At 51.9% G+C, this 24987-nt stretch overlaps 1 protein-coding gene across 1 annotated transcript; it reads left to right on the top strand.

Moving 5' to 3' along the window:
* Nucleotides 1-1013: 1013 nt before the first annotated feature.
* XKR7 (XK related 7) lies at nt 1014-24696 on the top strand. The gene is made up of 3 exons (XM_047067706.1): nt 1014-1600; nt 22264-22466; nt 23741-24696. Exons 1-3 carry the CDS (start codon nt 1014-1016, stop codon nt 24694-24696), a joined length of 1746 nt encoding a protein of 581 aa, XP_046923662.1.
* Nucleotides 24697-24987: the final 291 nt, after the last annotated feature.

The raw sequence follows: 24987 nt of genomic DNA, 5'->3' as shown, positions 1-24987 counted from the left end.
CCACCCCCAAGTTACTTCGCTTCTCTGGCTGCAAGGGCTTCTTTCCAAATCTTGACTTGATTGCATTTGTCTCCTGCTCAAATTTTGCGGTGGTTTCCCATTGCATCTTGGATAAAGTATATCTTCTGGACTTTTAGGATCTCATTCCTCAGAATTCTCCAGCCCCATTTTTCCAAGCTTTGCACCTCCCTGGATCTGTGGTCCAGACTTTCTTGACAATATGCCCTCCAATCTCAGGCCTGCAAGCCTTTGCACTGTCTCTTCCCTCCACCTGGTGTTTCCTCCCATTCCCTTCCCTCTGATGTTGCCCCCTTCCCTGCCCCTACTCTGCTAGGGTTGTAGCCAGGTGAAGGCATTCCCTGAGGGAGGGAAAGGGGAGAATGGGGAAAAGAAAACAACTCTCAGAGCTGCAATTTTCTCAGATTCAAAGACAATAAGAAAAGGGACCCTTCAAGATCAAAGATGGGAATGGAACAATATGTGAACACTCTGGAAACTAGGAAGTGGCTTGTTAGCATCCAGTGATTGCTAAAGAGTTACTGACGTTCCTGCCTAGGCACTCCCTTGCTTCCAAATCACTGGTCCCCCCTACTCTCCTCAGACCTAAGGCACCAAGGTAAACAGAGGATAAATGGAAGAGGAGAGGATGGAGAGGGAGGCGGTGAAGAAAAGAGGAAATAAGGAAGTGCAGTGGGGTGGGAGAGAGGCAGAAAGCCTGTGGCTGGGGCCCCACGCCTCTGAGGAAGGAAGGAGAGGATGACCTGGGATGCTCTCCACTCCCTTCCCCCTCTCCATTCCCAGGGGAACTGCCCCCATCCGGCCACAGCCCTGGCGGGGTGGGGGAGGGACGGGGGCGGCGCCGAGGGAAATGAATAATTGAAGTAGAGGGGAGGAGGAAGAAGAGGAGAGGAGGAAGACGAGAAGGCGGGAGCCTCCCGCACAGGGTCCTCCCCACTCCGCACCCCACCCCCTCCGCCGCCCGGAAGTCGCTCCCCGCCTCCTGCTCTACCAACATGGCCGCGAAGTCGGATGGAGCGGCGGCCGCGGCCGGCCCGGGGCCGGAGGGGGCGGCTGGAGGAGCCCGGGGTGGTGCAGGCGGGCGCGGGGAGGCGGCGGCGGCGGTGGCCGGGGGCCCTGGAGTGACCGGGGCGGGGGGCTCGGGGCCGCGCTACGAGCTGCGAGACTGCTGCTGGGTGCTGTGCGCGTTGCTCGTGTTCTTCTCCGACGGCGCCACGGACCTGTGGCTGGCGGCCTCCTACTACCTGCAGGGTCAGCGCACCTACTTTGGCCTCACGTTGCTATTCGTGCTCCTGCCCTCGCTGGTGGTGCAGCTGCTCAGCTTCCGCTGGTTCGTCTACGACTACTCGGAGCCCGCGGGAGCCCCGGGACCCGCCGTCAGCACCAAGGACAGCGGCACCGGCGGGCCCTCCATCAGCACCAAGGACAGCGCCGCCGCCTTCCGGACCAAAGAAGGCAGCCCCCAGCTGGGTCCCGGGCCCGCGCCCTCCTCGGCCAGCGCCTACCGCCGCCGCTGCTGCCGCCTCTGCGTCTGGCTGCTGCAGACCCTCGTCCACCTCCTGCAGCTCGGCCAGGTCTGGAGGTAGGAGAAGCGCAGGTGGAGGGAGCTGAGCCCAAGGAGTGGGGGTGGCAAGGGGGCTCCCTGCCGCCCCAGCCCTGCTCTGACCTCTTCAGGTCCCCCTTGCGTCCTGACCTCCGCCCCGCCCCACCCTATTGCAGTTCTGATTTCTTCTCTGCCAGCTTCTCTTGCCCTCTACCCTCAAACACTGACCAACCTCAGTACCATCCTCTCTGATCTGGCCATTGAGGGAGGAGGGGATGGGGCAAGAAGAGAGAAAAAGTGATCCTCAGGGGTGTGAATAAGGAGGGCCAGGGGCTGAAGGGTTATGAGAGGGAAGCTTGGAACAGGGCCCCAGGGCTCCCTCCAGCCTTGACCCACTCCTCTCTGCCTGAGTGCCAAGCCTCAGGTTAGGTAAGATCTCAGAAGTCCTTCCTTGCTCTCGAAGATTCTCAGTTTGGAATTGCAGTCCATTCCCAACCTCCCAGGAGAAACAGTCTGAGGCAGCTAAATGAATATCCCGCCCAAACTTTTTGGACTTCTGGTTAAGGGTGTGCTGGACCCTGCTGAGAAGCTGTCTTCTGTTTTCTAGGACTTCCCCAGTTGTCTCCCCTATCCCGACAGGGCCAAGGGGATTTAAGATCTTGAATCTGAGATTAAATGGCCACTAGCTGACCTTTAATCCCAGGACAGTAAAACAAAACTGAGGCTTTGTACAAGCAGCCCACTTCCAGGCTGTCTGCTGAGCTGAACTAATTGGAGACAGGGGGAATTCTGAACCTGGGGTTCCCCTTGAATCAGAATCGCTCTGGTAGTGTAGGCTCTACTGTGCACTGACAGAATAAACTTGCCCACTTTATGGTCTTAGATAAACCTCCCTCCAAGCCTGTTTCCTCACCTGTGAAATGAGGGAGAATTCCTACTTATCTCATCTCATTGGTCTACCATCCCATTTTATTACCTGTTGGGATGGTAGGGTGAGAGAAGGTGTGTGAAGGCCTTGCAGACTGTAACATATTTTAGGGATGTAATAGATTGTCATGATCACAGATGTAGGGAGATCAAGGAAAAAGTCAAAGTCACTGTAGAGACGTAAGGGGTGATTACTGCTGTTGTTATATTTATTCTGCTACTTGTTAACACGTTCTGCCTAACTCAGAAGATTCAGTGCTGGGCTGAGGGTTGGAAACAGGACTCCCAGGGTTTGTCCCAGCTGCTCACTTGCTGTGTCACCCTTGTTGTGTTGCTGAGTCTCTCTCTGCCTTGGTTTCCCCATCCACGCCTTGCTGAGATGGTGTGTATTTTTCATTTAGCTTGCCCTGGGGGAAAAGGGAGGTGGAGCTCTAGCCACACAAGGTGGTGTTATTATTATTAGCTTGACACATAAAAATATTCATGTCTACATCCAGGAACTAATCTGCATTTATCATTCTGTGCCCGAGTGGACAGATGGTGATAGATATTTTTAGATTCTGAAATGGCAACTTCCTATTCTTGGTAGCCAAAGCTTCATCCCCCTTTCCCTTTAGCCTAAAATGGGCCAGCTGCCCCTCAACTCACTGGCTACCTCAAACCCCCTCCTCCCCTTGTTTAGAATCTACTTACAAGAAACAAATACTCCTTTCTTGAACATAAACTGAGATTCCCTCAAACAGGGCAAAAAATGACCATGGGGTAGGGGTGGGGGTCTCAGGGAGAGTACCTAGAGATGGCTGAGGGTCCATTGAGCTCCATGGCTTCTCAGATAAAAGGGCTAACTATTTCCACTCTCCCTCATATGTAAAGTGAGGGGCTTGGGATGAGATGATTCTCCAGGGATGACAAACTAATGTCCCCAGGTTTGAATATGGCATACAAACGTGTTTTGTTTGGCTTGTATAGTATTTCAAAAACCAAGAGTTCTAGCTTTTCTTGGGGGGGGGGAGGGAATCCAACAGTATCGGCCTATAGCCATGTATACAGGGTATATGTCTCCTGTTTGTCCAGCTCCATTCCCTTTGGTCACATCTGGACCATTTCACTTAGGCATTAGAGGCATGAGAGCCCTAATTTACAGTTCTGTAACAATTATTTTATTAAGCACTCACTTTGTGCCAAGCCCATTGGTTGCCTTTTTATCCGTTTCATCTCTTATATCCCTCCTAATAATCCTGGGATGTGGTGGTATTATTCCGACTTACCAGCTGAGGGAGTGGAGGCTCAGAAAGGGGGCATCCTTGCCCAAGGTCACACAGCTAAGCTGTAGTAGAGCTGGGACTCAGGACTCTCTGCCTTCAAAGCCTAAGTTCAATTTATCCATCCTGCAGTTCTGCCACGAAAGTGTCCCCCAAGCTCAAAGAATTATGAGTCTGAGATTCCAAGATTCCAGGAGATAGAAAGTCAGGGCTTCTGCTGCACTGAGATAAGAATGTGAAAGGAGGGGGAGGGAGTTGAACTATGTGGGTGAGGATGGGGAGACAGCTTGTATCGTGGGGAGAGTGCTGGACTTGGGGTGAGGAGATTAGGAAACCCACGTCTTCATCAGGGTTTGTAACTAGCTTGCTAGGTGACCTTGGGTGACACTCTTCCCACCTCTGGGCCTCAATTTCCCTGTATGTGGAATGAGAACATTAGATCTGATGACCTTAAGAGCCTTCCTTTTCTGGAATTTTGACTCTGGCACTAGTTACCAGAGCTAAAGCCTCTGGGCCCCTGTCCCAAAAGCTCTGGATTCTAAAATGGCTAAGTGTCTGGCTAAATGGAGGAAAACCCAGACAAGATAGAGAGAAGCCACTGGGGCTGGCATTCCTAGAAATTAAGCAACGTTGGCATATGTTTGCTTACCACGTGAAATGTTCCCACAATGAACATGCTCACTGTTCAGCAGGCCTTGGTGCAGATGTTCTGAGTGGTAGAACTTGGTGTAATGAGGAAGAGCCCTACAGGATCAAAGCTGGGAGGCTGGCCAGTCCACCTTCTGATCTCACACCCTCAATTCTGAATGAAATAATTTGAATTATAAAAATATCTTTCAACTCCTCAAGCTTATACAATGCTGAATCAAAAGTCTGAATACTTTAAGGAGCCAGGTAACACAGACTCGTATCGGTGCATGGCTTCACTTGATAAGGCTGGATTCTGTTTCCAAACAGCCCTGTGAAAATGGGTGTTACTATTATTTTAAACCCAAGATGGGGCTCTGAGGAGGAAGACGAGGGGAAGGAATTCATGGACACTGCACACGCACCATGACCCAATAGACTCCATATGAGGTGCTCCAGGCACAGGATCTCGTTCTACCCTGAAAGCTCCCCACTGGTGGCAATTGATATACCCAATCAGACAAGAAAGTAGGGCTCAGATGAAGTCAAATAACACATCCAAGGTCACCCACTGAGGAAGTAGGGGGAGCTGGGGTGTCAACCCAGCTGTGTCCAACAACTCCCAAGCCTAAGTCTTATCTCTGGCACCACACAGTGGCTGCATTGGAGGATCCCAGAGCAATGGCCCACATAAAGACAGATTGATCCCTTAGAAAATCAAATCCAGATCCTTTGGTGGGACATGAAGCTGGCTGTGAGCTGGACAGCAACCTGTGTTTTCATCCCTCCCAGCCTCCTCAACGCCAACCCTCTGAGCTGTTAAGCCACTCAGGGTTGTTAAGCCAATTAAAGTCCTAACCCTGTCTTCCCTGACCCTGTGGGCAGCAGAGCGGTAGACCATGAATCCTGCTTTCCCTAATCTTGAACTCACTGGGCCCAAGCTTTGCCCAGATAAGCATAATTTGCTAAGCCAATTAGTGAGAGATGATCTGGCATAGATTCCTCTGAGGCTGTCAGGATCTGGGGACCCTAAAATGGGGAGGGAGAGGAGGGGGGCAGGCAGGCCTTTAGAGGGAAAGCCTTCCCTCTAATACTCTTTCTATGTCTAGGCCCCAGCACTGCTCCCTCTGCCTCCTCACAAACCCCGCACTCAAAAGAAGTTCTGAAATGAATGAGTAACCTACTGGGTGCGAAAGTCAGTCTCTGGGTCTTCTCTCTGGGAAGTTATATTCTTGGCTTAATGGTTAAGAGTACTGACTTTGGATTCAAATGTCCTCACTTCAAATCCTGACCCGTCTATCTGCTATATGTGATTGTGACAAGCTATATAATCTCTCTGTGCCTGAGTTTCATCCTTCATAATCTAAGGACCACCTCTTGGGTTCTTTCTAGGTTTAATATGACAACACATACCAAGGATTTAGCACACGGCTGGCCCCATTGTTAAGTATTCAGAACCATTGGAGGTGATTAGTGCCATCAGCCTGGGCTTTGTTTCCTGTGGACGGAGATTTGTTCACTTCACACTTAACCAGGGAGGGGCAAGAGGGCAAGAGGGCCTCAAAGGTACCTGTGCACTCAATCTATAGTTATTCATTCCACAATATTGCAGAGCACCTGCTATATACATGCTAGGAATAGAGTGGTGAATAAGACAAAGTCCCTGTTCTCATAGAGCTCAACAGTCTAACGGGAGAAACCGATAAGCAAGCAAAATAAAATATGGTAATACATTTTAAACAGAATATAAAATATAATGAGTCAAATAGTAAGTGCTATGGAAAAAGTGAAACAGTGCAGGGGGCTACAAAGTTCCAGGGAGGAGCGTTTGGCTCTTTGAGATAAGATGATCAGGGAAGGCCCCTGCAAGGAGGTGGCTTGTGGGCAGAGGGCAGAATGAGGTGAGGGTGAGCTGTGTGGAGGCCTTGGGAAGGATGTCCAGGGCGAAGGGAAAAAGAAGAGCCAGGAGAAGTCCTGTGTGGCTGAAGCAGAGAGTCGTGGGACCGTAGGAGATGATGGTGGACAGATCGGCAGGGGCGAGATCACACAGGGCTTCGAAGGCCACAGGAGGACTTGGTCTTTCATCCTGCATGAAGCGGGAGCCCCAGAGGATTTGAGCAGAAGAGGAATAGGGTCTTGACTTAAGTTTCACAATGTGTACTCTGGCTACTGGAAATAGACTGGAGGGTGGCCAGGGTAAGCCTGGAGACTGGTGAGGATCCTGCTCCATGATCCAGGTGAGGGGAGATGAAGGCTGGGCCAGGCTAGTGGGGGGGGGGGGTCTGTTTCAGGCCGAGTGGACAGGGTATCTTTCCCTCTTTTGTCAATTTCCCCACTGGGGCCAGAATGTTAATGGTTAAGAATTCGACTGTGGAATCAGCCATATCCCATGTTGGCCACTTTCTGTGATTTGGGGCAAACAGCATAACTGGTCTATGCCTTGATTTTCTCATCTGCAAAATGGATATTCTAATAACAGTACCTGTCATAGGTGGCTTTAGGGAATAAAATAATGTATACGTGGTGTTTAGCACAGTACCAGAAACACAGGAAGTGTGCAATTCTTCTTAGCCATTCCTATTTGTATTATTATCTATAAAGCCGGCCAGAGAGCAGATTCCATAATGGTTTCCAAACCGTTTCACTCCCTTCTCACCATCGTTTCAACTGAAATCTCTGAAGTTCTCTTTTCTGATTATTTTGGTTACCTACCTAGGATTTGTTTTGACAGGACCCCTGCTGAAACGGGTTTACAACCCCCCTGAACTCAATGACTGTCCACAAGGTTCCTCCCTGCTCTGACTCTGCAGGGTTGTTCCAGCCCAGCCTGGCCACCTACCTCCCGGGAGACCCCTCTCCAGGAGGCGCTCCACCCCCCACCCCCTTCTCCCAGCCCATCCGCCTGCAACAGGCCATTAGAGCTGCTCCTAACAGACACAGCGGCGGCAGTTGGGCCCAGCGTCCCCTGTTTGATCTATAAAGACCACACAGGAGAAGCCCTGTGGGGAGGATGGAGGGCTGCCAGGAAATGGCTTTGAACCCCTGCAGCTGGGGCGAAGGTCCCCAGGGAGGAGAAGGAAGATGGGTTGGGATCTACTCTGGCCTTTCCATTCACCACCCAGCCTTTGTTAGGGTCTTGAAATTCCTCCCCTGGGAAATCCTATCAGCCTCCAGTTCCCTCCATCCCACCCATCCCCCTCCCGCTGCCTCCACCTGCAGCCGGAAGGACAGTTGAATGCTCAAATCTGACCTTGCCACCACTCCAGTCTAGATGCTTTAGTGGGGCATTAGGGCCCTTGACCTCTTGCCCTTTTCCCTCCTCACCCTCCGCCGCCCCCCCCCAAAAGCAAGCCACACGCTTTTTTTCTTCATGTCCCTGAGCAGCTGCCTGAGTCCTTCTGGCAACACTCTGTCCCGTTCTCCTCCCAGTGAAATTCTGCACATCCTTAAAGGTGGGCTCCAATGGTGCCCTTTCTGAGAAGCTTTCCCTGAACAAACCCGTTCTGCCCTCAACCCTTCAGACCCCACCCCCCACTCTCTCACTCAGGCAAGTTGTTGTTTTTAAATCTAAAGTGGAAATTGTTTCGTTGTTTTGTCTGTCTATAAAGGAACTATATACTCTTGTTTAAACCTCAGGCAGCATAGAAAAGATATAAGGAAGACTCCCCTTCCCTCATTATCTTGGGGGGCAGAGAGGTGGGGTTACGAAAGATTTCCGCTTACTAAGTGGCTATTTCTTGTATTGCGTAAAGATTTTCTTTGGTTTTAATTAACCAAGAAATACATGTACACATTCACCTGTTTTTATACTTTTATTTAAAATTTTTATTTTTTATTTATTTATTATTTTTTTTTTTAATTTTTTTTTCAACGTTTATTTATTTTTGGGACAGAGAGAGACAGAGCATGAACGGGGGAGGGGCAGAGAGAGAGGGAGACACAGAATCGGAAACAGGCTCCAGGCTCCGAGCCATCAGCCCAGAGCCCGACGCGGGGCTCGAACTCACAGACCGCAAGATCGTGACCTGGCTGAAGTCGGACGCTTAACCGACTGCGCCACCCAGGCGCCCCTTATTTAAAATTTTTAAATGCTTATTTATTTTTGAGAGAGATAGCGGGGGAGAGGCAGAGAGAGACACACACACAGAGAGAGAATCAGAAGCAGGCTCCAGGCTCCGAGCTGTCAGTGCAGAGACCGATGCAGGGCTCGAACTCATGAGCCTCGAGATCATGACCTGAGTCAAAGTCAGACCCTTAACTGACTCAGCCACCCAGGCGCCCCTGAAAATTATAGTTACCTTATAGAAACTTCAATCAGATCATTCCACTTCACTACAATTCTGTCAAGTAGGGAGAGTGGTGATAAAGCGTAAGGACTGTGGAGCTCAAACTCTGGTTCTGCCATGTGTGAGCTAATGGGCCTTGGGCAAGACATTTAACCTCTCTCAGTTTCCTCATCTGTGAAATAGGATAATAATGTCCCATGGCTAGACAAGTAGCCATGTGAAGGCTTATTGCTAATATATGGAACATGCTTTGCCCAGGACTCAGCATACCATTAAGTGCTCAATTAGTGTTGGCATTATTGGCCCATATTACAGATGTGGAAATTGAGGCACAAAGAGGTAACAGCGTCCCAGTTAGTAAAGAGCAAAGCCACGGTTTAAAGTGATGCAGTCAGGCTCCCAAGTCTGCTAGTTAAGTGTATTCCTACAACACAACCAATCAAGGTTTGCTTTGGGGAGAGGGGGAAAAAATCAGAAAGATATTTTTAAGTTTTTATTTGAATATAAAGTACCTACTGTTAACATTCTGGGTTCTTCCTCTCAGACTTTCCCTCCAGGCACAATTACTCATTCCTCTGCAGCCTCACAGTCCTGATTCTATTCTGTTGTGATCGCCTGCCCACCTAGCTGGTTTTCCTACCAGATTACAAGCCTCTGAGGAGGTGAGGCCTTGCTCTTTCTTTCCTCCGTCCCCCATGGCGACTGGCCCAGAGCAGACCCTCAATTGCTGTGGGGGACCTTGCACCTGGCCAGCTTTGGCAAGGTCCCTAGCAGTTACTAGAACATGAGTCTGTCGAAGTAGGCTTTGTATCTGTGGCCGATGTGGGGGGGGCGCTAAGGCAGTGTGGGACCCCAGTATGGTTGTGGGCACAGTTGGGGTCTGCTAGGCCTATATCTGCAGGCTTCCACACTGTCAGTGGACAAATGCAGGCTAAGGGCAATGAATTTCTATTTGTATAAGATGTGATAGGAACAGCCCTGGGGCTAGGTTCCCAGAAGGATACAGGAATGCTGGCATGGCTGACTTCGGAGATGGATCCAGTAGGTCCTGAATAAATGTTTGTGCGAACTAAATGGATTCTTTGAAACAAGAACCTTGAGCAAGGCACTTCACTCCCTAGGGTTCAGTTACCCCATCTGTAAGTCCAGTTAGGGGCTCAAGAACACTGCCTGAATTCCCCGGGACTCGGACGAGAGGGCAGAGTAGCTGAGAGCTTGGAGTGCTGGCGGGCTCAGGGCTCCATGACTTCCTACTAGTGTGACCCCGGGCGAGTTGCTTCACCAGCCAGAACTCTAGTCTCATCTGTGAGGTGGGGATGGTGATAACATCCACTTCTTTAATTTTTTTGTAATGTTTATTTATTTTTGAGAGAGAGAGAGACACAGAGTGTGAGCAGGAGAGGGGCAGAGAGAGGGAGACGCGGAATCTGAAGCAGGCTCCAGGCTCTGAGCTGCCAGCACAGAGCCCAGCAAGGGGCTCGAACTCATGAACTGCGACATCATGACCTGAGCCGAAATGGGACGCTTAACTGACTGAGCCACCCAGGCACCCCTAACAGCATCCACCTCTTAAGGTTCTTGTAAAGATGTCCTGAGATAATATAAATGCACAGAGCTTTCACATTCTATATGCTCAGGAAATATTTACTGCAATCACTATTATTATTGGCCCAAGAAGCAGCCATCCCACTTGCTTAGTCACAAGATAGGGGGTAAAGGAGGGGCATCGGGAGTCCTAATGCGTGCTAACCCTCATCCACAGACAATCTTTCAAGGAAAGAGCCTTTTCCTGTGGCGCCAGAGATAGTGTGAGGACAGATAACAACCCAAGGTCCAAGGGAGGTAGAATCTGTCTGAACAGGAGCAAGAACACCCTGACAATCAAGCTGTCCAGGAACTGAGTGGGCTGTTCCTGAGGGTGTGAATTCCCCGTCACCACACAAGTGCAGACAAGAGTGACTGACTTTGGCAGGGAAGCTGCAGCCGGGCCTCCTGCTCTGTTTGGAGGGTAAATTAGATGCTCTGTAAAGCCCCTTATGGTTTTAAGACTGTACAGGTCGAACTTGGGGGCTTCGTGAGGCTTAACTGCCAGATCACAGGTTGCAAATCGGTGGCCCATGGGCAAATCCAGCCCGAGGATGTGTTTGTTTGGCCCACACAGTATTTTCTCCCTACTGCTCGATGAAACTGTTGATTATGGGAAAAAAAATTTTTAAATATACAAAAGTAGAGGGAACAGGATAATGACCCCCCCCACGTGCCACCACCCTGCTTCAACACTTAACTCATGGCCAACCTTGCTTTATCTAGGCCAGCAGCATCCAATAGAACTTTCTGCTGTGATGGAAATACTCTACATCGGCACTGTTCAATACAGTAGCCACTAGCCATGCATGACTATTGAGCATTTGAAGTGTGCTGGGTGTGACTGAGAAGAGGAATTTTAAATTTTATTTAACTTTAATTAATTTAAATTTCAATAACCATAAGCGGCTAGGGTTGGACACTCAGATATTGGAGAACATAGGTCTAGACCCCACCCTGTCTCCTTCCCCTCCATGTTATTTTGAGGCAAATCTCAGACATCATATCACCACATCCACAAGTATTTCAGGACATCTCTAAAAAGACAGACTTTTTAAAAGTATAACTAAAATACCTAATACTGTTATCACACCTTTAAAAAGGAATAATAATTTCTTAAAAATTCATATGGTATTTTAAAAAATTAGTTGCCAACATCTCCAAGTTGGAATATTTTTTTTTTGCATGAATATCCTAATTTCCATCTATTCTTGAAAAATTGCAATTCCATCCATACTGGGCTCACAGTCTCCCAGGGTAGCAGTCAGCTAGAGCTGTTCTGCTCTCTAGGCAAGGTAGCCATCTATCCTTCCCCAGAGTCCCCCATAATATCAGCTTGGTCTCTCTATAAGTTAGGGTCCCCCAGGCCAGGGACAGAAAGAAATGGTGCTTCCTCCCTGCCTGGGCCTCCAAGTACCTTCAGATGCCACCAGGAGACTGGACCCTAACCCCTGTGCCCCAGTGGCTCATGCCTTCCCAAATAGGGATGACTCTGCCCAAAGATATCAGGAAAAGAGAGAAATGGAGGGGAGGGGGCGGGCAAAGTGCCCTGGGCTAGAGTATAGGGTCCTGAGTTTTAGTCTCTGTTCTGCACGCATTTCACAGATGGGGAAAGTAAGGCTCAGACAGCGGAGGAGATCTGGCTGCACGCACACAGTAAAGGACAAACCAGGTGGGAAACCTCATCCCAAATGCTTTGCTGGAGAGGGGCTGCCTACTTCCTGCTGAGTGAAAAGATGAGCCGATAGCAGTGGGTGGGAGGGGAGAGGGTCTCAGCTTTTCAGCCAGAGCCTAAAATTAGTGGCAGGGAAGTGTTTGGCCTTAGCCCAGCAAAAAAAAAAAAAAGAGAGAGAGAGAGAGAGAGAGGTGCTGTGACTCTGTAGAGGGCTGCTAAGGAGGAGGGAAACAGCCCAGCTCTCAGCACCACACGAACGGGAGCCAAACGTGTAAAATCACATTCTTTTCTGACATTTATGACTCATTTGGCTGCCAACCCCAGGAAGGTCCCATTTTGCATCCTTACAGGAGCGCTCAGCATTGAGGGGTAGGCAGATGGGGAGGGAGCCTCAGGGCCGTTCCAGAGCTTCCTGAGCCCCACCGCAGGTAAGGTGGCTGTTTAAGGGGGCCCCACTGTTTCCCAGAGAACCCAGAGACTGTAGCTGGGTCTGCAGGGCCTGACTCAGCCTGATCTGTGCCCTGATTTTGAGATGAGATGCAACTCTGATGCTTCTGGCTATTGACCTTGGGCCAGTCACTTTTGCAAGTGCCTGCTACTTGCGTCTGGAGTCCGTGCCCTTCTGTGGGGGCCACACTCAACTCTCACCTGTAACTCGTCTCCCACCTTCTACCCTTGCCTCTCTCCCTTCTGCTCCCCACAGAGTGTTCCCTCTAAAATGCAGAAGTGCTGGCTAGCCCTACCCTTGCTCCCTTGTTTTAAACCTCTCCATGGCTCCATCACTCTTAAGATAAAGACCAAATGCTTCGCCAAGGCTCACCCCATCTCACACTTTCTCGCTTCCTTCTCTGAGCTCCAGCCCCTCGGATCACTCACTGCTTCCTTGCAACTCAGGATCTTTGCCCATGTTGTTCCTCTGCCAGAAATTTCCTTTGCTCCCTCCTTCACCTGGTTAATTCCTGTGCCTGCTTCAGATGATGGCTCAGCAGCCACCCCCCTCTGAAGCCATCTCTGACTGCCACACCTTACAGGGCCAGGCCCGATCTTCCTGTCCTAGAGCACAGAATCCTGTTTGGAGCATGTCTGGTACCCATGGAATGTTTGTCGTTACAAGTTTACATGATGATTTAAATAACGTCCAGGTCTCCTACGAGGCAATACCTGACATGGGCTGGGTCTGTCTTGCTCACGATCGTGTCCACCAACACTTTAGCACAGTTTCTGGCGCTGCGTAGGTATTCACAAATGCAGGGTGAGTAAATGTCAAACAAACCTCCTCTTTTCTGGGACTCCATTTCCGCATCTGGAAAATGGGAATCATGCCCATGAAATCTCACGGGTCTGCAATGAGGATTTTAGCAAAGTACATTCAGAAGGCCTCTCGATGAACGGGGGTTGTTTCTAAGACCCCCCAAAGAAGACCCTGCCTTATGCATTTTCCCCAAAGGGACTTCTCTGACCCTCTGCCTCCTGGGAATAGGTCCTGCCAGCCTAGGAATAGGTCTCAGGAATAGGTCCCAGACACGAAACTGGAAACCACAAGGCTTCCTCTTCCTGCTGAGGCATCCGAGTCAGGCAACTCCTAAAACCTCCCATAGGTCAAGTGCCCAGAACTGGGCTGGGAATTTTATGCTTATCACCACTTTCTGATTTCATAGCTACTCTGTAAAATGGGCATTGAGCTGAGGGAAGCAACTTGTCCAAGGCTACACAGACCGTAAATGATAGATCCAGAATCTGAACCTGGGTCTCCCTGACTCCCAAGCTTGGGTTCTTTCTCTCTGCACTTGACCGCCTTTACTTGGGAAGCTTATTAAGTAGATTTTATAAAGTACATTCACAGGGGGCCTGGCTGGCTCAATTGGTAAAGTGTGTGATTCTTGGTATCAGGGTCATGAGTTCGAGCCCCACATTGGGCATGGAGCCTACTTTAAAAAATTATATAACAATTTCATAATTAATATAAATATAATAATATAATACAATAATTATATTTAATTATATATAATATATAATGTAATCATATAATATATTCATATAACATACGAATATATAATAATTAGTTATAATTATTATATTATATATTCGTATATGTTATAACATATGAATATATAACATATATAATTAATTATAATTATTATATTATATATTCATATATGTTATATGAATATATTATATAATTATTACATTATATATTATATATAATTATAATTATATATATAAAGTACATAATATATAAGGTACATTTACACATTCACTCTTTCAAGAAACAAACATATATTGAACATTAACTCTCTGCCAGGCAATAGGGACGTAGCCAAAAACAGGACAACCATGGTCCCCACCATCAGAGAGAGACAGGCAGCAAATATGTAAGCAAGAAATTTGACCATTTCAAATTGTGATATGTGTCATTAAGAAAAGAAATCAGGGGCGCCTGGATGGCTCAGTGGATAAGCGTCTGACTCCTGGTCATGATCTCAGGGTTCACGAGACCGAGCCCTGTGCTGTCAGAGCAAAGCCCACTTGGGATTTTCTCTCTCCCTCTTTCTCTGCCCCTCCCCCACTAGTGTTTTCTCTCTCTCTCTCTCTCTCTCTCTCAAAATAAATAAATAAATAAACTTTAAAAAAAGAAAACAGTGACAGGACAGAAAGTGGCCAAGGGGTGGGTAGAAATGCTCTGGAAGTGGGGTGAGGGGGATCTGGGGAGGTGACACTGAGCTATGGAAAAGACTGAGAATGAAGCCCCTGTCCAGGCAGAGGTCCTGAGGCTGGAATGGGCTTGGGGTATTCAGGAAGCAGCTGGAGAGGCATGAGAGGGGAAGGTGGAGGCAGATGAGCTCTCCAAGGTGGACAAACCTGGATCACACGAGGCCTTGAAGGTCATGGTGAGGATTTTATTCTAAGATAGTAGGGTGTGGCACGACCTGATCAGAATTTCACAGGACCCCTCAGGCAGCTGTGTTAAAAATAAGCTCAGAGGGCAGAGAAGGAAGGAAGGAAGGAAGGAAGGAAGGAAGGAAGGAAGGAAGGAAAGGAAGGAAGGGAAAAGAAAGAGAGAAAGAAAGAAAGAAAGAAAGAAAGAAAGAAAGAAAGAAAGAGAAAGAAAGAAAAAGAAAGAGACCTCAGCTACCGCTTGGCGTTCAGGGGCCTGCACTAGAATGGTGCCCCCTGGTGGAAGGAAGTGCTTAGGTTCAAGACACTGCTGTTGGGCCCTGTTACCAGAACTGGATGGGTGGGCTGTGAGCCTGATGACTACCCGCTGTGGTAGGCAAGAATCTGGTTACTAGGGCCCATTTTTCAGTGGAGACTGAGGTCCCCAGAGGGGTTAGACTTTCCCAGAAAGTCCAGTGAAGGACTGAGCCTGAGTCCTCTGACTCCAATTACCAGTGTCCTACCTCCTCCTGTTTGCTCTGAACACTTGTCATTCAGTCAAAGCTTTTAGGTCCATCCCTGTCCAACACGGGTCTTCCCTGGCAGCCATACTGCACAGCCTCCAGGGAACCGAATCACCTCCGAGGCAGGGGCCCATGGAGAGCCAAGTCGGAGTCCTAGGTCTGGCACTAACCTGCCGTGTGACTTATACAAGCCCCACTCCCTTTCTGGGTCTCCGTTTCTTCATCTGCAAGACGTGCATAATAACAGCACCCACCTCAAAGATCTGCCGTGAGGAACGGACAGTCTATAAAACAAGGCTTTGCGTGCAGTTGGCGCTCAATAAATGTGAGCTATTATCGTTATTATTAACACCTGCACGCTGTCCCCCTACACACCTACAGAACAGTCACGGGCTCCGCTCGGGTGGGGTTCCTGCTCCTTCCCATCAGCTCCACCGGCTCACCTTCCAGAATCTGCAGGCCTGGCCCGTGTGGGAGACCAGAGAGCCAGCCATGTGGGGGGGTGGTTCCTGGATGGAGCCCGAGTGGGGGAGCCGCTGGAAGCTGCTGTGTTTTTGGCCCGGAGCCGTGAGGGGGAGTGGAAAGGGGCGAGAACACACACTCAGAAACGCCGAGACCGACAGATGGAGGAGCTGAGGACGTGAGAGACGCAGACAGACAGAAAGAGACCCAGAGTCGGGAGAGGAGGAGCAGGCAGGGGAGGACGGCAGGAACACTGGCAGTCATGCCGAGCCACGAGCTGAGCAACAGACCACCAGATGGACCAGGCAGCCGAGAGACTGAAAGACAGACAGACAGAACAACAGGCAGACCCAGGATCCTAGAAACAGACAGACAGACAGAAAGGCAGGTGCGGTATCCAAAGGGACAGACAAGCCATCCTGACTTCTAATGGACACACGGACGGATGTTCCCAGCCTCTAAGAGCAGACAGGCTATAGGCTGACCCAGGACCCTAAGGTCAGTCTGACTAACAGAGGAGGCAGCGTGACCCGTAGTCTAAGGGACAGACAGGTGGGTTGACCCAGGGTCCCAGGGTGAGACTCACTAACAGATTGACTGACTGACTGACTGACAGTAACTGAAGAAAAGATAAATAAATAGGCTAACCCCGCAGTCAAGGGATAGACACGACGACAGGCTGATCTGAGTCACAGACAGAGACAAGGCCCCGGACCTGATCTGAGGGCAGACAAAAGGATGGGTCCAAGCTGGCCATCTGCATGGAGACTGAGGCCCAGGCCAGAAATCCTGGCCACCACGAGAGACTCCGGGTGATACAAGAACGAAAAACAGGAGAGAGACAGAGTGACCCAGACACTGGGCCCGGGAGCCTCCTGGCTTCTCGGGGACATGAGATCCCTTCATCCTTCCTCCTCCCTTCTGCCCATTGAGGAGAAGCTCCCAGGTCTGGGGGACACTGGGAGGTTCCTGGGTCACAATGGCAACCAGACCCAGGAAGCAGGGAATGAGCTCCATCCACTTCTGGATCCTGCTGCCTGCTCTCAGAGGCAATGGGGTCTAGAAGAGAGAGCTTTTTGCATATCTGAGCAAGCGATTTCATTGCCTACCTGCTGGCTTCTCTCTTCTCTAGGGTGGGGTGGGTTCCCCCCACCCAGCCCCACTCTCAACGATACACACTGACCTGCTCTGCCAATTCCTCCCAGACAGGCTTCTTCTTCTCTGAGCACAAAATGGGCAGCCAGCAAATTAATCCAAAAGAGACCTCTGAGCACCCGTTTCCACACTGTAAAATGGGTGATGGTAAACCTGTTAGGTTTCGGTTCACACCGGTCTCGGCAGTTTAAGTCAGTGTTGTGTGGGGCCCAACCACGCTAAGAAATATCAGGGAAGCCTTCCTGGAGGGGGAAGGACAGGAATGAGTCGGTGAGGACAGGAGTTGCCCACAAGGTGTTCTGGCAATAAGAAAACTCAGGCGAAGGAGCCCCAGGGCCTCTGAGGTCAGCAGAAAGATGCACGCGAACACTCTCTCACCTTTATTCACTCAACAAGTATTTATTGAGCACCTACTACAGGTACTAATGCGGAGGAGACAGTGGTGCCCAAGACAGAGTCCCTACCGTCATAGAGCCCAGTGGTAAAACAGAACGTAAATGTGTCAAGTAATAAACAAGATTGTTTGATAGGCTATATTAAGATCAGACAGGGCAATGCGAGTGATGAGACTGGGGTGGGGAGGGCAGAGGGCCCACAGGGGATGGCTGACCTGGGAGGCCTCTCTGACAAAGTGACACGGGAGCCGGTGAGGACCGAGGACCCAGGACCCAGCCACGGAAGGGTCTGGAGACGGATGTTCCAGTCGGAGCAAGTAGTAAGTGCAAAGGTCCTGAGTCAGGAACAAGTTCGGCCCGGTTTGAGGAACCTCCAGGGCATCTGGAATGCTGGCTGAGGAGAGAACGAGGAGAGAAAGAGGCCGGGCCAGATGGTTTAGGGCCCACAAGCCAAGGGAAAACCACTGGACTTTATCCTAAGTGTGATGGGAGGCCCTTGGGAGGTTTTGAGACGGGGAATGATGTGATCTGACTGGTTTTTAAAGTATTCCAACAGTTGCCACGTGGAGAGTGGACTACAGGGGGCAGGAGAAGTCAGGGAACCCACGGAGAAGGCAAAAGATGATGGTGGCCTGGACCAGGGTGGTGGCAGTAGAAAGGATGGATGGACCGGGGATGCCTTTTGTTGAGACCAGATGCACCCCCAGACCCCACCCCCAGGTTGGATTCCTTTCCCTGAGATGGGGTGTCCTTTTCTGTGGGTGGTGTTGGTCCCATTTGTGGTGAAAGTCAACTTCTTCCAACTTCCCTTCAGATAGGGTGGAGCAGGGTGGGCTTCCCAGAAGAGGTTTCAGGAGAGGCTGCTCGGTGATCGGGAGGAGCCAGAGGCCCCCGCCTAACATGTGCTCCCTCTCTCTGTGCAACCCACCCCTCTTAGTGTAGAAATTATTTTCAAACCCATCACCTCATTCAATGTTCACAGCCAAGACGGAAATGAGGCTCAGAGAGGCAAAGAGACTGCCCCAGGCCACACAGCATCCAGATCAGGGCTGGGAGGCAAACGCACAAGCCCAGCATTGTGCCACCTTGCCTTTCTGATCCCCACCCCAGGGGCGGTGACACAGGCAGGATGGTGAGTGCTGGCCCCCTTAAAGAAGGTAAAACTGAGGCGCAGGGAAATTAGGTGGCATGTCCTGGGCAGGGCTGTTTTAAAACCTTGGTGGGCCCCACATCTATCAAGCATATTAAAATGCAGCTACATCAAACACCAAATGTAAATTATATATAACCAGATAAGAGCCAAATTGCAGGCAACTGGCTGATATCATGTTCTGTTTTGCAGACACTTAATTAAACATTTATTAATTTTGATTCTGCAGTTTTTCCCTGTGTTTTAGAGCCAATTTTTTTTTTCCAGGCCTCCAACGTTTTCCTAGGCTCATGAAAACCTCACAGGCCCTTGGCAGCGAGTGTTTAGTGATGGCTGAAAGGAACAGCCACGCTTTGGGGTCCTGTTGCCAAAAGGGGCAGAGTGAGGTTGTACCCATGTCCGCTCATCCCCAGAATGCAGCAGGGTCTTTCCACACTCCCTGCCCAACACCACATTTTTGGGAATCAGAGGCCTCCTTCCTTCCCCTCTCCCTTCCTTGCTCGGCCCACAGTAGCCCTGGGCTGGGTGAGCCCTTTGTCTGCGGTTATCTGGGACGAGGGGCCTTGGGAGCTGGCAGGGGAGGGGGCAGGAGGGGGCGGGGAGGTGGGAGGCAGCCTGTCAGGTGGTGAAGGATGCTGGCTGGGCGAGGGCCTCCCTCATGCTGACCCGGGCCAGGAAACAGATGGTCCTCAGCCTGAGAGAAACTTCCAGGGTGTCGCCCTCCCCCAACTCCCCAGGCCCCTTCATGTTGGACCAGCTGGTCTCTCCTCTCTGTTCAAAGCCAGAGCCACAGGAATAGGGAAGGGAATAGGTCTGGGAGAAGATGGAGGCTGGGGAAGGTGGTCTGTGCTCTGGGCTCCCCAGAAGCTCTGGAGGCCATCTTGGTCTCTCCCATAGCCCCCATCCCCCACACCTAGCCATCTCTCCTCTGCTCTCTGCCCCTCCTCTGTGCCCTGCCTTTGCTCAGCCTGTCATCTCAGGCCTGGACCAAACCCCAGCCTCTCCTGGCTTTCCTCCAAGCCAGCCTCCAGAGCGAGCTTTCTAAGCCAGCAAACCGATCACATCACCCTGACTGTGGGATAGAATTCAGATTTAAAATAAAATATGAACCTTTCAGTCTGGAATTTGATGCCCTTCACAATTTGAGTTCCCTTCCGGCCCCAGCAAACCACTGGCCGTTCCCCTAAAAGGCCATGCCCTCTCATGCCTCTATGCTTTTGCCTCGGCCGTTTCTTCTGCCCGGAATGCCTTTCTGCCTCCTGTGTGCCTTCAAATCCTACCCATGCTTTAAAACTGAGATGAAATGTTTCTTCTTTGAGAAGTCTTCCCTGATCTCCTCTCCGCCCAAGCTAAAGTTACCCATCTCTTCTCTGGGCTCCCAAGCATCTTAGAGCATCTACTTCAGATCTTATCTTATCTGTGTCCCTTGGGCACAGGGCCTGGCACATAACAAGCGATCAAAATATACTTGGTAAGTGAATGAATGATTCTGGCTGAAGGGATCCTTAAGTGGTGGGGAAGGCAGGGGCCCAGAGGATGGAAGGCATAGGGAAACAAATTTCTGCTCATCAGAAGAAACACAATCCAGTCCTGAAGGTGCTCAGAAGGCAAGGGCCCTGCCTTAAGAGGTAGGGACTCCCCATCCTGGGGAGCGTGCAAGCAGAAGGTGTAAACACACGAGGCTGGGAATTGCCGAAGGAGTTCTAGCATTGGATGGGGGAGTTAGACTGAGGGCCTTTGCATTTGTTCAGTCCACTTCTGAGGGACCAGCCCTCTTCCCCTTCCCAGCTGCTGGTCCTACACTGTGTCATGTTGAAGGTGTGTCTACACCATTGATTGGTGCTGGGAAGACCCAGGGATGGGGAGGAGAGCCTTGAATGGGATGTTTCTGGCCACATTTTGGGGAAGGAGGTTTGAGTCCCAGAACATTAGCTCTAAAAGGATCTCCAGAGACATCAAGCCCATCCTTCTTGTTGGTAGATAGGGAAACTGAGGTTCAGGGAGGGCCACACCATTCCTATAACTGGGATACTCATTTTGGGAAACTCTGGGTATCAGCTGATACCAAATTCCAGGGGGTACCGTGATTCTCCTCGTGGGCTGGCAACACACAGTTGAATACAGTTGGTCCCCAGGTTCCCAAACAACATGTTAAAAATGCCAGCACTTCACATCTGGGAGGAGACCCCCAAATATCTGGTTCCTCAATTTCAGATTCAAGTGATAGGATCACTGAATCTGTGTTGGGATTTTCTCCCCTGATTTCTGGAGAGATAACTTCTAGAAGAGCACTCTCTGATTTCAGCAAAGGGTGTGCCTGCCCCATGAATCAGAGAATTGAGGGGCTTGGGGGCCAGGGTCTATGGCTGCAACAACCCAGGGCAGAGCTTCTAGGCAAAGAACAAGGGCAGAGAAGGAAAAGCACATCCAGAGATCTGGATGGCAGGCCCCTCCCTTCTCATCCTACACGGGCAGTGCACTTCATAGGTGCAGAGTATATTCTCATCCATTTCATTCTCACAGCCACTCTGGGAGGGATTCACTAGGGCTCAGAGAGGGTCTGGCTCAAGACCACACGGTAAATGAGAAGCAAAGTCGGAACCTGCACTCAGGACTTCAGGATCCTGCCCATACCCCCTACTGGGTTACCAGAGTTCCGTTTAATTAAACAAACTTCTAACATAAAAACAAACAAAACCTTGCAATTATGCATGCATTCATTCTTTGAGCCAACACAGATTGAGCACCTACTGTGTGCTAAGAACTGAGGGTACAGCAGTTAGCAAGCTGACCTAGTGATCCTCATAGAGTTCTCAGCCTGGGGGAGAGGGGCGCATAACCTGGCAGTTGCAACCCACTGTGGGTTAGACAGAAGCCCGGGAGAGGTCCCTACCCCTGGTAGAAAGTGGTTAGCAGAGGCTTCCTGGAAAAGGTCATGTTTAAGGGCTGTGCCTTGGAAGAAAAGCAGGAGTTGCCAGGTTTGGGGCTGGAGTGGGGTTGGAGGACCCGGACGGGTGTTCCAGGCAGAGGGAACAGCAGGTGCAAAAGCCCAGCAGTGAGGGAGAACATGGAGAGTTGGGGTCTGTGACCTGCACAGGGCAGTTGGAGCCATGACGTTTGTTGGGAGAAATAGCTCAAGAAGGAAGCAGCAAAGTCTCGTGCCAGGGGATCTATGAGCAGCTTCCCTGTGCCCTGTGGGGAAAAACTGGCCACTTAGAGGTGGGGTTGGGCAACAGGCCCGGAAGCTGGGGGTTGACACCAGAGAGTGTTCCTGAAGGAACCAGGCTGCTTGGGTTTGAATCCCGGTTCCACTGCTTCCTAGCTGTGTGACCTTGGACAAGTGGCATACCTCTCCAGGCCTCAAGTTTCCTCATGCGTAAAATGAGGGCAATCACGAGGCTACTAGAACCTCAGTGCACTGTGAAGTGTCAGGAATCCTGCAAAGAAAGCGGGCCCCGGGAGCAGAAATGAAGGTGAGAAGGCTGAATCAAGGGCTTACTTTGTGCCAAGCGCTTTAAGCTAATGAGCGCGCATTCGGGGTCCCCCGACGACAGCCTGGGGAGGCGATCCTTGCGATATGTCCAGGCCACGGCCGAGGAAACAGGTTGGGCTGGGCGCTACTTTACAGAGGGCACACGGCGCGCTTGCGCCGGGCGCTGGCCTCGCGGCCCGGGGAGGGCGGGGGCGGGGGGCGAGTTGGGAGCCGAGACCCGGACGAGTGCGCGCGGGGCGGTGACGGGGGGAGGCGGGTGTTGGCCTGAGCACGGCGTCCCTCCCGCAGGTACCTGCGCGCCATGTACCTGGGGCTGCAGAGCCGCTGGCGCGGAGAGCGGCTGCGGCGCCACTTCTACTGGCGGATGCTGTTCGAGAGCGCCGACGTGAGCATGCTGCGCCTGCTGGAGACCTTTCTGCGCAGCGCGCCGCAGCTGGTGCTGCAGCTCAGCCTCCTGGTGCACCGCGGCGGCGAGCCGGACCTGCTGCCCGGTGAGCCCCGCCCCGCCCCGCCCCGCCCCCGCCCCCGCCCCCGCCTCCGCCTGGGGCTCGCTCATCCTCCGTAGTCTGCTTGCCCCCCTCCTTCCTAGCACCCCCACTCCTGCCCACCCTCGGGGATTTGGAGGCCCCGCCCCTGCTACTCTCACCATCCACCAGGCCTCTGGAGACCCCCCATGTCCCTTCCACCGGCCCGCTTACCCTCCGTGTTGGGAGAGGCCTGGCTCCACCTCCTCGCCTCCCCTTGGCACCCCTGGGTGCTGCCCGCTCTCGCCCTCCTCCCCTTCCTCCTTGCCAGGGCAGAGCAGACCCCATTTCTGCTAAGTCCAGAGAGGCCCTTGACCCCATCACCACACCTCGGGCCCTTTCTGGAGTTCCCTGCCCTTCATTCCCGGACGTGTCCTGATCCCAGATTGCATCTCTGGGGGACCCTCCTGACTCACAGACCTGCTCAGTCACCCTCAGTCTCCAGAGAGTCTGTTTACTTACCCCCTCACTGGCCTTCACTCCCTGGGGACCCCTCCCAGGCTTACCTGGTCCCCAGGTGCTCACCACCAACCTTGCCCCTTCCCTAACTCTCACAGACCAGGCCAACCTTTGTTGTCAGACAAAAACCACATCCGGGCAGCACCCCCGTGCTCCTCCCACCCGGACACTGTCCATCCCATTTTCAATGACCTAAAAGATTCTATCACCACCCTCAGGCCCCTGGGAACCCCTTGCCTAGGATACTGTGCCCCAATCAAAACTTCCCACTGCAGATTTCTTCCCGTGCCCTCAGCTGTGCTTAGCTTGGACACCCCTCGACATACCCCAGCTTCACCCTGGTGGCCTATAGCTACTAATAGTCCCCTCCTGGCTCCTTCATGCCCTAATCGTGACCCCCCCCCAACTCTTCACTTCCCTTTTCACTCCCAGAATCCTGGACCCTAATTTCCCACCCTTCCACCAAGACTCCTGAATCCTGATATCCCTATTCTAGAGACCTGGCCCTGACCTTTATGAAGACCAAAGTCACCCACCTTCCCTCCCCTTTTATGCTCCCACTCCTCCAGAAGTACCCAGCCCCATCTGCTCTACCTGCCCCCATCACTGCTCTTGAAGGCCACCCACCCGGACCCTCCCCACAGCCCTCCTGATTTATAGACCCTTCCCCTCACACCTCCTCGGAACCCAGCTCCTGACCCAGAACCCTCCCCCCTCTCCCCACACCCCAACCCGGACCCACCCCTAACCCAGCCCGCCCTGCCCTCACCCTGTCTCTGCAGCCCTGTCCACCTCCGCCTCGCTCGTGTCCCTGGCCTGGACGCTGGCCTCCTACCAGAAGGTGCTGCGGGACTCACGGGACGACAAGCGGCCACTGTCCTACAAGGGCGCTGTGGCCCAGGTGCTGTGGCACCTGTTCACCATCGCCGCTCGCAGTCTGGCCTTCGCGCTCTTTGCCAGCGTCTACAAGCTCTACTTCGGCATCTTTATCGTGGCCCACTGGTGCGTCATGACCTTCTGGGTCATCCAGGGCGAGACGGACTTCTGCATGTCCAAGTGGGAGGAGATCATCTACAACATGGTGGTGGGCATCATCTACATCTTCTGCTGGTTCAATGTCAAGGAGGGCCGCAGCCGCCGCCGCATGACCCTCTACTACTGCATCGTCCTGCTTGAGAACGCTGCGCTCACTGGCTTCTGGTACTCCAGCCGCAACTTCTCCACCGACTTCCACTCACTCATCCTGGTCTGCGTGGTGGCCTCCAGCTTCGCGCTGGGCATATTCTTCATGTGTGTCTACTACTGCCTCCTGCACCCCAACGGGCCCATGCTGGGTCCCCAGATGCCTGGCTGCATCTGCCCTGAGGCCCCAGGACCCTGTGGCCCACCGGCCGACGCTGTCACAAGCCCCCCAAGGTCCCTGCCGAGGACTACAGGCACTGAGCGGGATGGGGCCTCCGCGGGGGGCGAGCGTGCAGGGACCCCCACGCCACCTGTCTTCCAGGTGCGGCCTGGCTTGCCTCCCACACCAGTGCCCCGTACCTTGCGGACAGAGGGGCCTGTCATTCGGATCGACCTGCCCCGTAAGAAGTACCCTGCATGGGATGCTCATTTTATTGACCGCCGGCTCCGGAAGACTATTCTGGCGCTGGAGTATTCGTCTCCTGCCACTCCCCGGTTGCAGTACCGGAGCGTGGGGACCTCCCAGGAGTTGCTGGAGTATGAGACCACGGTGTAAGCCACAGTCTCCCCCACGAAGAGGGACAGGCTTGGCCGACCCCACATCGACCACAGTGTTGAGCCTGGAATTTCAGGGCCACCCAGCTACAGGGGTGTGGATCTGTTGGTCCAAGTGTAGAGTGGCCCTGACCTTTATGGAGAAAGAACCATGGGTTCTTTCTGGGGAGGGGGCAGCCTTGTGGAGGCCCCAGCCCTAGGCCTGTTTGCAGCCCTGTGGCCCATCTCCTAAACTCCCCTGAACCGGGGCCCAGGGAATCAACTGGTGCTACACTCCTCATTAGCTGCCCCG

This window comes from Lynx rufus, unplaced genomic scaffold (genome assembly GCF_022079265.1).
Source record: "Lynx rufus isolate CCGP_SWC_20201006 ecotype Redwood Valley unplaced genomic scaffold, mLynRuf1.p SCAF_8, whole genome shotgun sequence".
Taxonomy (NCBI): Eukaryota; Metazoa; Chordata; class Mammalia; order Carnivora; family Felidae; genus Lynx; species Lynx rufus.
The sequence above is the reverse complement of the archived record's forward strand: the minus strand, read 5'-3'. Positions and strand labels throughout refer to the sequence as shown.